Source organism: Excalfactoria chinensis, chromosome 5 (assembly GCF_039878825.1).
Source record: "Excalfactoria chinensis isolate bCotChi1 chromosome 5, bCotChi1.hap2, whole genome shotgun sequence".
Lineage (NCBI taxonomy): Eukaryota > Metazoa > Chordata > Aves > Galliformes > Phasianidae > Excalfactoria > Excalfactoria chinensis.
This window is the reverse complement of record NC_092829.1, coordinates 31,529,624-31,542,801: the sequence shown is the minus strand read 5'-3', so window position 1 is coordinate 31,542,801 and position 13,178 is coordinate 31,529,624. Positions and strand designations below refer to the sequence as shown.

The window sequence follows — 13,178 nt, the reverse complement described above, 5'->3', positions numbered from 1 at the left end:
TAATTAGGTAAAGGCTGCTGTTCGACTGGGAGATGGTGTATTGGATATGTCAAAGTATGAAATACCTGTAAACAGAAATGAACATCCCAGCTGCGTTGTAACTTGTGTAGAGAGCCTACGTGCATGCCATCAAGGGCAACAGAGCTGGCTCCAAATGCATACAGGCAATTCCAGTGTCAGAAATAGCTGATATCCTATTCAAGGCAATCTTGGCATAAAGTCTGAGTATCTGGATTTGGTATCATAAGAAGGATTTCTTCATTTGCAGGGAGTTGGAGTTGTCATTTGTGCCGGGAGCTGCTCAGAGAGAGAGCATCAGCTTTTGGCTTCCAGGCCTGAGGAGCTCCAGCAATCAAGAAACACTTTGCTCCTGTTGTCATACCAGCACACAATTCCCATCCAGAACACAAAGACACAGCCCACATCAAAACGAATGGACACTCAAGTACAGGAAGAGGTATCTGTGGTATTCACTGTCACTGGTGCAGAACCTCCTGGGCTCTACTAGAAGGATCATGTACTTTCCTGATGCTCTGGATGGAATCTCTTCACTGCTATGCATGGTTGCTGCTTACCATTATGGGCTCACATGCATTATAGGAGGGGATGGGTTGTTATATCGATATGAAGAAGTCAGTTTTGTGTGGCCTTGTGCTTTCCATTTAGTTTTCTTCTGAAGGAGAACTAGTGAGAAATCTCCCAAGGATTTGTTGGTGAGTGCTTTGGTGGGAAGCAGCACTAGTTGTTATTGCCCAAAGGCTTTCCTGGAAGTCTCTTTACTGCAAGTGCTCTGTATTCTTAGTTGCGTTAGTTCAATATGTCCCATGTTGTGAACGATGTGTTGTTACCAAGAGAAGCACTGATCAGAATTGGGGGAGTGACACTTTCTCTCTTAGATCAAATGCTTTGATTTGGCAGATCTTCAGACATCTGGTTTCAGTGTTTCTGAAGGAAGAGCACTGCCAGTATGAACATACACAGACGCTTAAATGCTGTATTTGGTATTTTTGGATATTCGGGCGCACTGTCCCACTCTGGTGCTATCATGGAGTTCCAATGCATCATTTTATTTTTACTGACAAAAAACTGTGAGTGGTTCTACATGTAACCGACTTGCTGTCTGGCTCAGAAAACTGAATGAAAGGAAGCTGTCGTTTTAAGTTGACCACAGAAAATAGAGATTCCAGTTTTCTGAGCAGTCGACAGTAAGCCGAAAATAGGAACAACGTTGGCATAGGGTCACATGAAGCACTTTTGATGTTTTTTTTTTTTGTTTTTTTTTTCTTCTTCTTTTTTTCTGATTTCTAAACTAAAATATTCTGCAATTGGAAGCTGAAATTTTATCTTGGAATTGCCTAATCAGAACCCCCAGCTTTTCCAGAGTTGTACTGTTTTGCTTTGTTTTTTAATCAAAATAGCTCTCAAGATTTGTTCAATTTTTAAATCACTTTACCCCCAAATTGTCTATAACTGCATTTTTTTGCAGAAGCCTTCTCAAGCTCTGGTGAAAGGAATCATTTACTGGAACCTAATATGAAAGATTTTCATAGTTACTTTAAAATTTAAATAGGAATAGTTGTACTTTGTGCAAACAAACCTCTGCATGTAAAACGGAGAAACATTAAGCGAGAGCATCGATTGAAAAAGTATTTTCACAGTTGAGTCCCTTTGATTAACTTAAGACATCACCAGGAGGACAAGTGAGTACATTACAACATTGTGACCCGATGCATCTTTTAAGGTTAAAAGCATGCAACCCCCCAAACAGCCAAGTAGCCCAGAATGACCATTTTCATGGGTGTGATTTACGTTTCTTTCTATGCATAGATTAAACTGGGATTAAGGCATACATTTATGAGAGTCCCAAGCAACATGTGATTTGAGTTGCCTGTACAAGTAGGTAAGAGCACTGAAGGTTATATTTGGGATATTTATTCTGGTTGAAACTTTTCTGCAAAATGAAATGTACCTGAAAGGACACAGTGAAAGAGTAGCAGTGAACTAATTTTTCCTTTTTCTCCTGCTAATTACACTTAGTTAGAATGAACTATACTGACCTACGCACTTTTCTTCATTATTTAGATAGTTTCTTCACCTTTAGTGTTTTGTTCAGCTTGCAGCAGTCATGCCAGCTGTTGGATTCTCCCATGTGCTCTCATGACGTTGTCTCAGACTGCAGTGGGAGAACTTTAACCTGTTAGAAAAGGGGTTTAGGAAGTGTTTATCCTAGTTGTTTTGGACCAAATTCCTCCAGGAGCGGCCACAATTGCTACCTGTGATATTCATTCAATACATTAACTTTCTGTGTTACAGTCCTGGGTGAGCCAAGTGTATAAAGATATTTGAGCATCAGGTGTAGGACCTACCTGCATGAGGTGTCGGGTACCTCTCTGGATAAAGCTGTAGAACAAATGTCAAGAGAAGCTTCTTCTGCCCAGTCCAAGGAACTGCTCACTCCTGAGGTCCCATTCTGAACTGCTGAGCTGCTGTCACCCAGTCTGATGGCTGGCCCTGAGGACATGTCCTGGTGGTAGAGTGTGATTCTGGATGCAGGGCAGCATGGAGTGAGTCATGTACAGGGGGATCTGCCCTGAGCCTGGGGAGCACCTGAGGGCCACAGCTCCTCTGCGGGAGCTTTGGAACCTATCTGATCTGCTGATCTGACACTTTGGGACCACTGTATAGTTCATGCTGCTGCTCTGATTAGAGGACAAGTATGTGCTTGGCAGAGATGCTGCTTGACTGTACCATATAAAATAAGGGTAGTGGCAAGAGCGACAGGTACTGGGGGTGTGAGTGCTGGATGGAAATTCTATGATGGAGCTGATGATGGGAACAGCAGAGGTGGTCAAGTTCTTCTGGTGTTCAAGTTGGTGCTTAGCTGCCTGGGCTGCTGGGCTTAGTGAGCTCCATTATAGTGAGTTCTTGCCTTTATATTTGCCAGTGTTTGTGTTGACCTTGGGATGGAAGTAGAAAAATACATATTGCTTTAGCCTTTGCTTAGGCATACAGCTTTGTATCTAAGCGCCTGGTAGTCCTTTGTGTGATATTGGTTGGAGTGACTGGTGCAGAAAGTCAGCATTCTGTCCCTGAAATGGAGACACTGACTGACAAACTGTGCTTTTCATACTCACCTGCTCTCCTGTTTTGCCATTTTATCCATACCGTGGACCACTTTTTTCTCCCACGCCACTGTTAATGCTATCTTTCATGTTTGTAAATATTTCTCGATAGCACTGCTGAAGTTTCACCACTAACGAGGTATGATGGAAGGATGGATTACTAGATCTTCTGCAGCACAGTATTGTCAGAGCTCAGTGAAAGAGGGAACTTATCCATGGTGATCTCTTAAGCTCCATGCTGTAACATAGCCAGGAAGCATGAGGTAACGGTCAGCAGTAAATGAGATGCCAGCTGTCCCATGCTGAGGGCATCCTCCAGCTGCACGCTCCCTACTTCTTGAGCTCCCTCCTAGAAAGGAGGCTGGTAAATTTCTCACAGGGATGTTGTTAGCATGCGTTCAGAAATACTAATCAAGCCTCCAAATGTTTGGTGCTGTACCTGCTTTACCAAGATGTGGGGAGGTGATAGCACAGTCAAGAAGTTCAGAACCTCAAAGAACCACATTGCTGCCATCAGAGTACCGCTGCTGCTAGGACTCTGTTCCTATATGGCCATTGGGGTGAACTGCCTTAGCAAAACCAGTCACATCCTGAACTAGCATGTGACTGATGTGGTATGAGCAGCAAGCAGTCTGAGGACCCTGGCTCCATGAGCTTCTCTTTCTTCTTGATGCAGGACATGCAACATTGCCCATGGAGCAAATGGCTGTTGCTGAAAGTGGCAGATTGTGGTGGCTTAGGCAGGTGGTTCCTCTCAGCTTTATAAAATGAACCAGTTCATTAGGTAAACATTTGTGGTGCAGTGGGCAGGGCAGCAAGGGGACATTTCACCTTAAAGCTAACAGCCAATTGGTCAGGGAAAGCTGCTAGACAAGGCCATGTTGAGTTTCCATTTAATCAGGCAATCTGAACTGAGACAAAATTCAAGGTGCTGTGCTCCTTATCTGCTCTGGAGACAGCTGGAATGTTTCTTTTTCACTTGTCTGGTTTTTAACCAGTGATGGACTTGGTAAATCATCCCTGTACCTGCTCTCCTGCATGGTGGGATTCACACTCTGTGTGAGAGCTTGTTGCCAGCCCTTGAGGTGATCAAACTTTGATGTGTTTTGAAGCTCTCTGTGTAGGCAAGGCAAGCTGTATATTAGCACAAATTAGGACAGACGGCGGTAGATCCTGCATCCCTCAAATTCTTCAAATCAAGTTTGGGACTGTTCCCAAGAGACGTATTTTAATTAAACACAATTTTAGTTAAAAACAGGAATGTCAGACTGAAGAAAGTTTGTGCTGTAGAGGAAGCTAGACTAGATGATGTAATTGTTCTTCCTGTCCTTACTATAAAGACAGATGTTTACTGGTCAAGGGGATGTATTTAAACAAAGCTGTCTCTGGATAACAGACTTAAAGTATGTTAGTCTAGCATGTTCATGAAATCCTTCTCATTTTAACCCATTTTGGGTGACCTAAAAAAAATCACTTACAGAAAATCAACTTTATGGATGCAGTAAATAGTGCCATACATCTGTCATGGCCACAATGGCAGCTGCGTTGGTGCCAGCTATTACAGGCTTTTGCAGGGAATGAACAATTCAGACTGCATTGTGTGAAACTGTTGCTTGGCTCTGGCTTTCCCCCATAGCTATGTGTGCTGGACTGCCCCATGTGTGCCCGTGGTGGCTGGGGGGAGGGGCTGCTTTGGGGCTGCAGTGGTGGCTCTGAAGCCAGCAGACAGAGAAATGGTCACCATCTTTGGATTGAATCTGCAGCATCTGAGTAAAAGCACACATTAGGCCAGTCCTTGAGCTAGGAAAGCCACTGTTAAAGTGTGTCTTGAAGCTGACATTACTCTAAATAACTTTGAAATTGTATTCCTCACCTTTCTTTAAAAGAGGCTCAGTAAATTCTGCCCCAAAGGAAGAACCTCCTACACCATTCTGCAGTGTAGGTCTGTTGAGTGTTCTGCACACCTACACATGTGGTCTGTCAGGGGTCGCTGGGGAGAGGGGAGAGTGTGGGGGCAGAAAGGAATATTAATTAAGCTTGTCACTGCTGGAGGGGTTGTATGCATTGTGCACAAGGAAATTCCAGGTAGAGCTGGGTGTGCTTTTCTGTGTAGTATAAATTTATTTAAAAAAAGAAAAAAAGAAAAAGATTTGCTTTTGAGGGAACCAGAGTTATTCACATACAGTGTTTCTGGGTGGAGTTGGGAAATGCAGGGCTTGTTTCCATATAGAACAGGGCTTGCAGTTCTCCTCTGGGTGGAGGAGCAGGGCTGAAAGTCCTGCCTTCCATCTGCACTGCTGGAGAGGTTGGGGAGTCTCACCTTCGCCCACATCAAAGCACTCAGCAGAGTGTCTGCAGGAATGGCAAACAGCAGCCACACTGTAGGGACAGGGAGAGGAGGGACTTGGGGGGGCTTACTCCTTTCTTTCATAAATGTTAGCAAGCACATCAGGTGTTTTGCTGATGGGGACTCAAGCCAATAGCTTATTAATATTTGCAATACATTTCTGCCACACTGAGTGAAAATGCAAAGTATTATTACAGCATTCACCTGTGCATTTAGAATAAACATTGTTACTGCTATTTTGAAATGAGGAAACTACAATTTCCAGATCAGCTTGCCCCCTGTGCATGCATGAAGTTAACAATGAAGCCCTTTATGCTGATTTTTCAGGTACTGATATTTTCTTTTCAGACCATAAACTTCACTTTCACAGTGCATCAGGAAACGTTCCCTCTCTCTGCATTTCTCAGGAGCCAGGGCAAGGGAAGGGCAGCTTTGAGTCTTTATATTCTGAGTAATAAACTACAAGTCAATTTCATGGTAATCTCCACATCTTGAAGGAATGGCCTGGTTGGCTGGGAGAGAGCTCTTCCTTCAGCATCTAGAAGGGTCTTTGCTAGCATCTCTCTCACCTGTGCTTGAGATATTTTAGTCTGGGGTTGTGTCCTCTTGGAAAGGACTCTTCCTGCTGTTGCTGTATCAATCTTTGAAAGTGCTACTTCTCATCAGAGAACCATGTACTTACAATCTTGAAATTCAGGATAAGGATTTCCTTAAATTCCTCAGGATTTTCACAGGACGCATGCCAGAAAGGCAGACCACCACCACCACCATCTCAAGAACCATCCTGGAGCGCGTGTCAGATCACAGCCCAGGTGCCAGGTAAGGGCTGCATTTTGATGTCCACAATGCGCAGTGCAAATTTTGCCAGCAACCTTTATTGGGAAGTAGCTGATCAAAATCAAAGGAAAAGATGTGGATGTTGTGCCCAATATACCCTTCTTTCCAAGTCTTCTTAGGAATATAATACAAGGGAAGTGTCCCTGCATCCTTTTAGGGAGGCTATTGCAAGTGCATGAGAAATTTCCATGTTCTCTCCTTTGACCTTCATTATGGAATATCCTTCATTGTCCATCCTAGTGTTTTTCTTCTCCTAAATATATTCCTGGATTTCAGAGAAAGTGTGTACCAAAGCTGATCTGAAGGGTCTAGAACAACTCAGAAATAGAGAGAGGTTCAGGCTAAACCACCAACTTTCACCTCTCCCTTTAGAAGTGTTCAGCAAACCCTTGATCATTGCAGGGAATCAAACTCACATGCTGACTGAATCCCAATTTTGCATTAAGGTCACACAACCATTCTTTTAGACTCTTTTGTAGTCATAAAATATTCTTTAAAAATGCAGGAAGAAATGTTCCATCTTTACCTTGATGGCATTACCTTTTTGTGTTGCAGCAGAGATCAACAGCCCTCCCTCCAGTTTACTCTGACTTTCTTCCAGCACCATAGCCTGGGTCAGCAGTAATGGGGACAGGTCCAGGAATAATCTGTCTCATTGAATTGTGGATGTAAGAGAGATTCAAAAGCATTCAAGTAAATTGTCATCTGTGTTGATAGTCAGATCACCTAAGAATCAGAAGTTTCTGTACATGTTAAGCTATTACTTCACCTGTTCCTTGTCTGCCACCTCAGACAAGGTGTGTTTGTTTGCTTGTTTGTTTTTCACTAGAAGTGGTTTCAAAGAGAAACATCAATGAGAAGTGGGTGAATTAGGAACTTCGCTGTTGAATTTCTATTTGACAGTGGGACAACATTGTCCCATTAATCATAAGGGAGGAAAGGAGGAGGATAAATCTGTGGCATCATAATGTGTCTCTCAGATAAAATGATATTATCAGCTTTTTAATGCACTTTTGAAATGTTCAAGAAATGATCTCAAAACAGTGACAACCACATGAATACGTTGATAGAGACTTGCTGTGTGATGCTATAGTATTTAATTTTAATGAGAAGGAGATTTTAAGTTGTACATATTGGCACCATATTTGCACACCATACTTATGTTATTTACCATAAACATGGCTCACCTACCAGGAACTGGTCCAAAAGTTGATCACAAAGTAGGTGTTACTGACCTTGAAACAGCAGAAGGGGGGGGGGGGGGAGGGTAGAAATGACAAAGGTGTATCAACATTCTAAGAAAATAAGGCAAAAATTACCCCTTACAGTACGATTGCTGCCATATGTGGACCATGATTTACAAATTCACTGAAAGATAGACCAACTTCTCAGCTGCTCTCAGTCAACGTTCTTTGACTGACTTCATGCCTAGTGGCTGACCAGGTGGCTTCAGAAGGCTCAGCCTAAGTAGTATCAGTCCTTACTCTATTAGTCTATTAGTCTAGTCTAGTCTCTCTTAGTCTATTTTATTTAAAAACGTGCGCTTTTTACTAGTTGAGTACACACAACACATGCAAGAAAATAGGTGTTTCAGCCCCAGATGAGTCTGGTCTGGTTCTGGTTCAGTCTGGTTCTGGTGATGCTATGTCATAGGCTTCAAAGTGAAGTGAGACATCTCAGCAGACATTACAGAGCAGGCAGCAACCAGCCTGAATCTCTCCCTGATTTGATGGAGTTTGGACTTGATTGTTCAGTTTCCAGTGTACTACGTTTTGATTTTCTGTGAACAGCTTCTTCCTGCAGTACATGTTTTTCTGCTGCATCAGACCTCACTTCACTCCGTGCTGAGCTCACCTTCCTGCCCCATCTCTAATCTGTTCCAGTCTTTTTGTTCTCAGTCTCTCCTCACATGGAAATCTTCTACAGCCCATGCTGTTAGCATCTGTCCCTGGAGCCTGTCCTCTCCAGCTCTGTTTGTTCTAAGGCTGAAGGGGAGTTGGCATGACTGGGATGTGCCATAGATTTACCAAGTGGGACATAACCTCCTAAGCACGACTTCCCTCCTGGCTGTACATCGTAGCATGCTTCTTGCTTTTAGCCACTCATGAGTGGTCTGTATCACCTTTGTGGCCACTGCAGGTCTGGACGGAGCTTGTTTGGCAGCCGTGGGAGACACATGGCCTCGCTGCCAGCACACGTGCCTGCCTTCCCCACTGCTCCAGCTGGGGATGTGGTCAGGCTGCTGGCACATGAGATCACATCCAGCACGGCTACTCCCTGGAAGCCAAAGTGTTGCTTAGTAACCCACTCATGGAAGTACCAGAAGCATTTTTCAATCTGTCACGTCGCTGAAAAACACTGGCTTCTTGATTTAGAGGCATTCTGCTGTGTGTAGCAGGGCAGTGCTCCATTACCTTGCATCCAGTGCTATCTGCAAAGAGGGAATGAACCTCCCTGTCTTGGAGCAGCTGAGAGGAAAAAGACACAGAAAGGATTTGACCAGAATTACGTGTGAAGCTTTTAGTCAGTTCTCCTGACATCCAGACCTCATCTTAACTCCCTTCCTGTGGGAGATATTCCCTCCTTATGGAAGTGCACTCCAGGGTCCTATAGCAATTGGCCAAACAGGACCCTGCAGCACCTTCATCTATTATGAGACATTACTGCAATAAAACATGGTGTGTCATACAGAAACTGGATGAGGTATTGCAATATTTGTGTTGTAAGCCTCAGTGTCACGGACAATTGCTACGGAATAATGTATGTCTTTTTTTAATGCGGTGGAGTCATAGCAGCTTCACAAGAGCACATGGAGCGCAGACCATCTGGGATTACACGGTTTCCTCAGTTATTTTCAAATTATTGTGTTATCGAGAATTCAATGAAAAACATCCTCTCATTTAAAAATAGACTGTTAAGGGCTTTTAGGTTACTTCCCTTCTTTTAAGATTAATCCAATTTGGGGGCAAAACATCCAAGAACACATTCATGTGTTCTGAATTGAAAGACTTGGTTTGTCCTTAAAAATGGCTTCAAGAAATAACTGGAGGGCTTTTTTATTATTATTATTATTTTGTTATACCTTGTATGGGAAATTGGTCACAGCCTGAACCTCTGATTAATCAGCTGAGGCAAGTGTTGGGTCAGCTGTGGGAGCACAGGTGAGAGTAATTTAGCTGTGCCCCTGGAAGGGGTGGAGCTTGACTCCACCTCCTCTAGACCTCATTTAAGGGCTGACCACCACTAAGGCAGCATCTCTTGGAGATTGCTCCCTGGTGGAGGTTGCCTCAGCATTTCTCAGTGAAGGCATCCATATTGGTGAGTTTTTCCTTATAAATAACCTTTTGAATATCTGTTACCATCTATGTATCGTTCCACCTTACATACCTTACAGATTTTTGATATCAAATCTCCTCAGGAAAAAGGTATTTATAGAATGTCTAGCTTTGTGCTCTGGTGTCCAGCTGGGCTCTTTCCATCCTGCTTCTTGTCACAGTGAGTGGAGTCATAGTCTGTATCAGGACACTGTGTGACCCATTTCTATCTGTGTTCCTGAAAGCCCTCTGCAAAAACTGAAAGTGTTTTAGGAAGGTCACTGGAGGTCCAAAGTGACCTGGAGATAGTGGTTGTCTGACAGGTGTTCCTAAGAGGCTCTTTCAGTCTTCATGAATTCACTTACCCATGACCATGGCACAACTGGGGTATGCTATAGATTTACCAAGTGGGATGTGACTTTTATCCATTCTCAGTACTGTGGTGATGAAATCATCAAGGTTTGTTTCCTGTGCGAATCCCTTTCAGCAAAGGGTCAGTGACACGCACAACAGCCATGGTGTAAAACTTAGTGCAGAATGAGGATGAAAAAATGTCCTGTAACATGAGAAGATCCCAATTTGATTTCTGAAGAATTTCTGAGGAAGGACGTGAATTGCTATTGTCCTTACTAGTCTAATAGTTAAGTTTGGCTATAGGATACAGTCTCTTTCTATTTTAGTTTACATGTAATTTAAGAAATAAATACACAAAGTGGTCAAAACAATTCCTGATGTCTGGTGTGTCACCAGTGTGAGAGCGATTGAATACCCTGGGGGTCCTTGAACAGAAATGTCTGTCTCACACAAATGTTCAGAAAGAAGTGGCTTCTCTGGGCAGCAGGGAGCGATTTTAGCAGGGGAGTGAAAGGCTGTGGAAGGAGGCCTGATTTACATTTTAATTCTTAGAGCTGGTGGTGCCAGCTCAGGATTGATGGAAATCTTGCCCTCATGATGCTATGCTCTGTGGAGGGACAATTCAGAGAAGCTCTAAATGTACAATGCATTGTTTGTTTGAGAAGTAGCAGGGTATCTATTTCCAGTCTTCTAATACCTTGACCTTGGAGTTTGTTCGTAATTAAATAGTCTTGTCTAACCAGCTAGCCATTGAAGCAAAAGAGCTGTTGTTATAAAGAGAGTGGGCGAGGGAAGAGGAGGCAGAACGGGTAACTTCTAGGCCATACTGAGAGAGCACAATGATTCCCTGCAGACACAGCACCTCTTTCTTCTGCATGGTCTGCAAGATAAAATGATTTAAGCTGAGACACGTTTTAGAGCACCTGAGTTAGTTGGCTATATAACAGGAGCAGTTCTATTAATGTCCATTCCTGCTGTTTAGTTTTTGAGGTTTTTATCTGTTAGTATACTCGAAGCCTTCTTTTAAATATTGGAAATACTCTAGGTGATCTCCATCTCACCTAACTGAGATCTGCTTTCCCTTATGGGAATAACAAGGTGGGGGCTGGAACCTGCTCTGCCTCTTGGCTGTACATACCTACCCATACATGACATATATGACACACGTGTATCTTGAGTGACTGCATCATAGTGACTTTTGTAACATGTTGACTGTGGTATCAAGATAATATGGCTGGAGAAAACTAGGAATAATTCATTTGATATGAATAGAAAACCAGTTAGTGAAAAGACAGTACAGCTGAGGAAGTTTTCTAACTCTGAACCACCATCATGTCTTCTCGATATGCCATCTCTGTGTCACCTGAATAGATCTTTGTCCTTTTTACTGCATAAAAGAAATTGACTTTGGTGTCTTTGCTCCAAGCTGAAGTCACCAGCGTTCAGTCTCTTTGTAATGTGCTGATGAATTGAGAAGCCAGCCTTGACAAGGGTTTGCCAGCTTCCATAGCTTCCCACCAGAATAATCTAATACCAGTCAGTGAATAGATGGGAGGGGTTCTGGGATGCTACTGACTGAAGTGTGCGATTGAGGTATCAGTCTTCAGGGCAATAGTGACAAGATTTTATATCAATGCTTGTGAGAAAAATCTGGCAGTCTCAGATGAAGCTGGTTGTCCTGTTTTTCACACAGTAAGCACAGATGCAAGCCAGAATGACCGAGTGAGAAAATAAGGCTTTCTGTCTGACAAATACTCCAGATATCACTCTTGCTTATGAGAAAAAAAGCCTTCTGTGACTGATGCTGGGGTGGCAAGGAGGTGGGCTCGTAGGGCTAGAGAGACACGTCATCACAGCGCGCTTGTCACAATGTCTTCAATCATGTAAATGTACAAGAATAGGATAAAAATGCTTGTCATTTTGTTCAGATTGCTTTTCAGCTAAGTACACTACCTCCAGGTCACCTGTTGCTACCCCACTGAGGCCTTGTTGGGGTTCATGCTATGCTACTTGGTATTCATTTTTGGTGGCCACAGGCTAAGGTTACAGGTTTAGAAACCAGTACATAATCATAAGGACAGCTTCTTGTGTTATTTTTCTCTTTCTCTCCTTTGTAAAGTGTGAACCTTTCTTTTGAAATCTGAAGTGACTGTATTGTTACAATGTGTGTATGTAGATATTTGTTTTGATATGGCTTGTGTGGAGGACCTTTGCTCCTTTTATCTCACACTCCATTTTCTTAAGTGCTTGATAGCTTTGCAGGCCTTTTGTGAGGGTGGAGAGTTGGTGGCATGGGCTCTTACTCTTCAGATTTTATGCTTTTTGAGGAAGACTTGCACAGCTTTGCACAGAACAACTGAGAATGCAGGGTGCTCTCGATTGTTCTTAAGCTGTCCTGATCTGATTTCTTCCAGCAGATACAGATCCATTTTGAAACCCTCAGAAAAATGTTACTCAGTGCTGTAACCAAGGAGGTCCATCACTTTGTCATGCACAGAGACATGCACAGTGTTTCTACCTGGCCTGAAGGTGTCTATCTGAGCACAGAGTGAGTCCCACTCCTCACTCATAAAACTGATGATGCTCCGTGGCTAATGATGTTGCACCTGCCAAGGACCAGCCCTTCTGTGTTTTGGTGGTTAGGAAATCCATGAGGGAAATCCTACAGGTGCTGGAGAGGAGAGGGCAACATGTGCGAGAACCTCTCAGCTTTGCAGGATTTCTTTGGTATTCACACACATTTGCAAGAATGTATTCCAAGCATCTTGTACTGTTATTAGTAACTTGTACTGTAGTTTGTTAGCCGTGTTGACTACCTACATAACTAATATTCTGTTGAAATTTAGAAAAAGTGTAAACGATTGCAGAAAACAGGAGTTTAGAACTTGTGTGTACTTTTTTTTTTTACTTTTTTTTTTTTTCTTTTAATATTAAAGCACTTCAATTAAAAGTCCAAGGAAAGATGTTCCTGTATCCTTTGCTGCATGTTCAAACAGAAGTGTGAAAGAGAAGGGAGAGCGCTCTTTCTGAGATCCTCCCTTCTTGCTTTGGTGCAAATGAGGCGGTCAAACTCTGTGGAGGGGCTCTACATGTTGAAATATATTCAGCAAAGACGACGTCTGTCAACTAGTCTGGTATCTGTTATGGACTAACGCAGTGCCTGAGGGTGAGGGCCAGGCTGGGCAAGCCCCAAGTGTCAGAGGG

At 43.1% G+C, this 13,178-nt stretch overlaps 1 protein-coding gene across 4 annotated transcripts in view; it reads left to right on the top strand.

Annotated features, from left to right (window-relative positions):
- The window catches only part of DPF3 (double PHD fingers 3), a 166,817-nt gene extending 153,894 nt beyond the window's left edge, over nucleotides 1-12,923 (top strand). For all 4 annotated transcript variants that reach the window (XM_072337811.1, XM_072337809.1, XM_072337810.1 and 1 more), the window contains one exon: nucleotides 269-12,923. In XM_072337811.1, coding sequence (XP_072193912.1) covers nucleotides 269-339 — 71 coding nt within the window. In that variant the 3' untranslated portion in view covers nucleotides 340-12,923. The remainder of the gene's footprint in view (nucleotides 1-268) is intronic.
- Nucleotides 12,924-13,178: the final 255 nt, after the last annotated feature.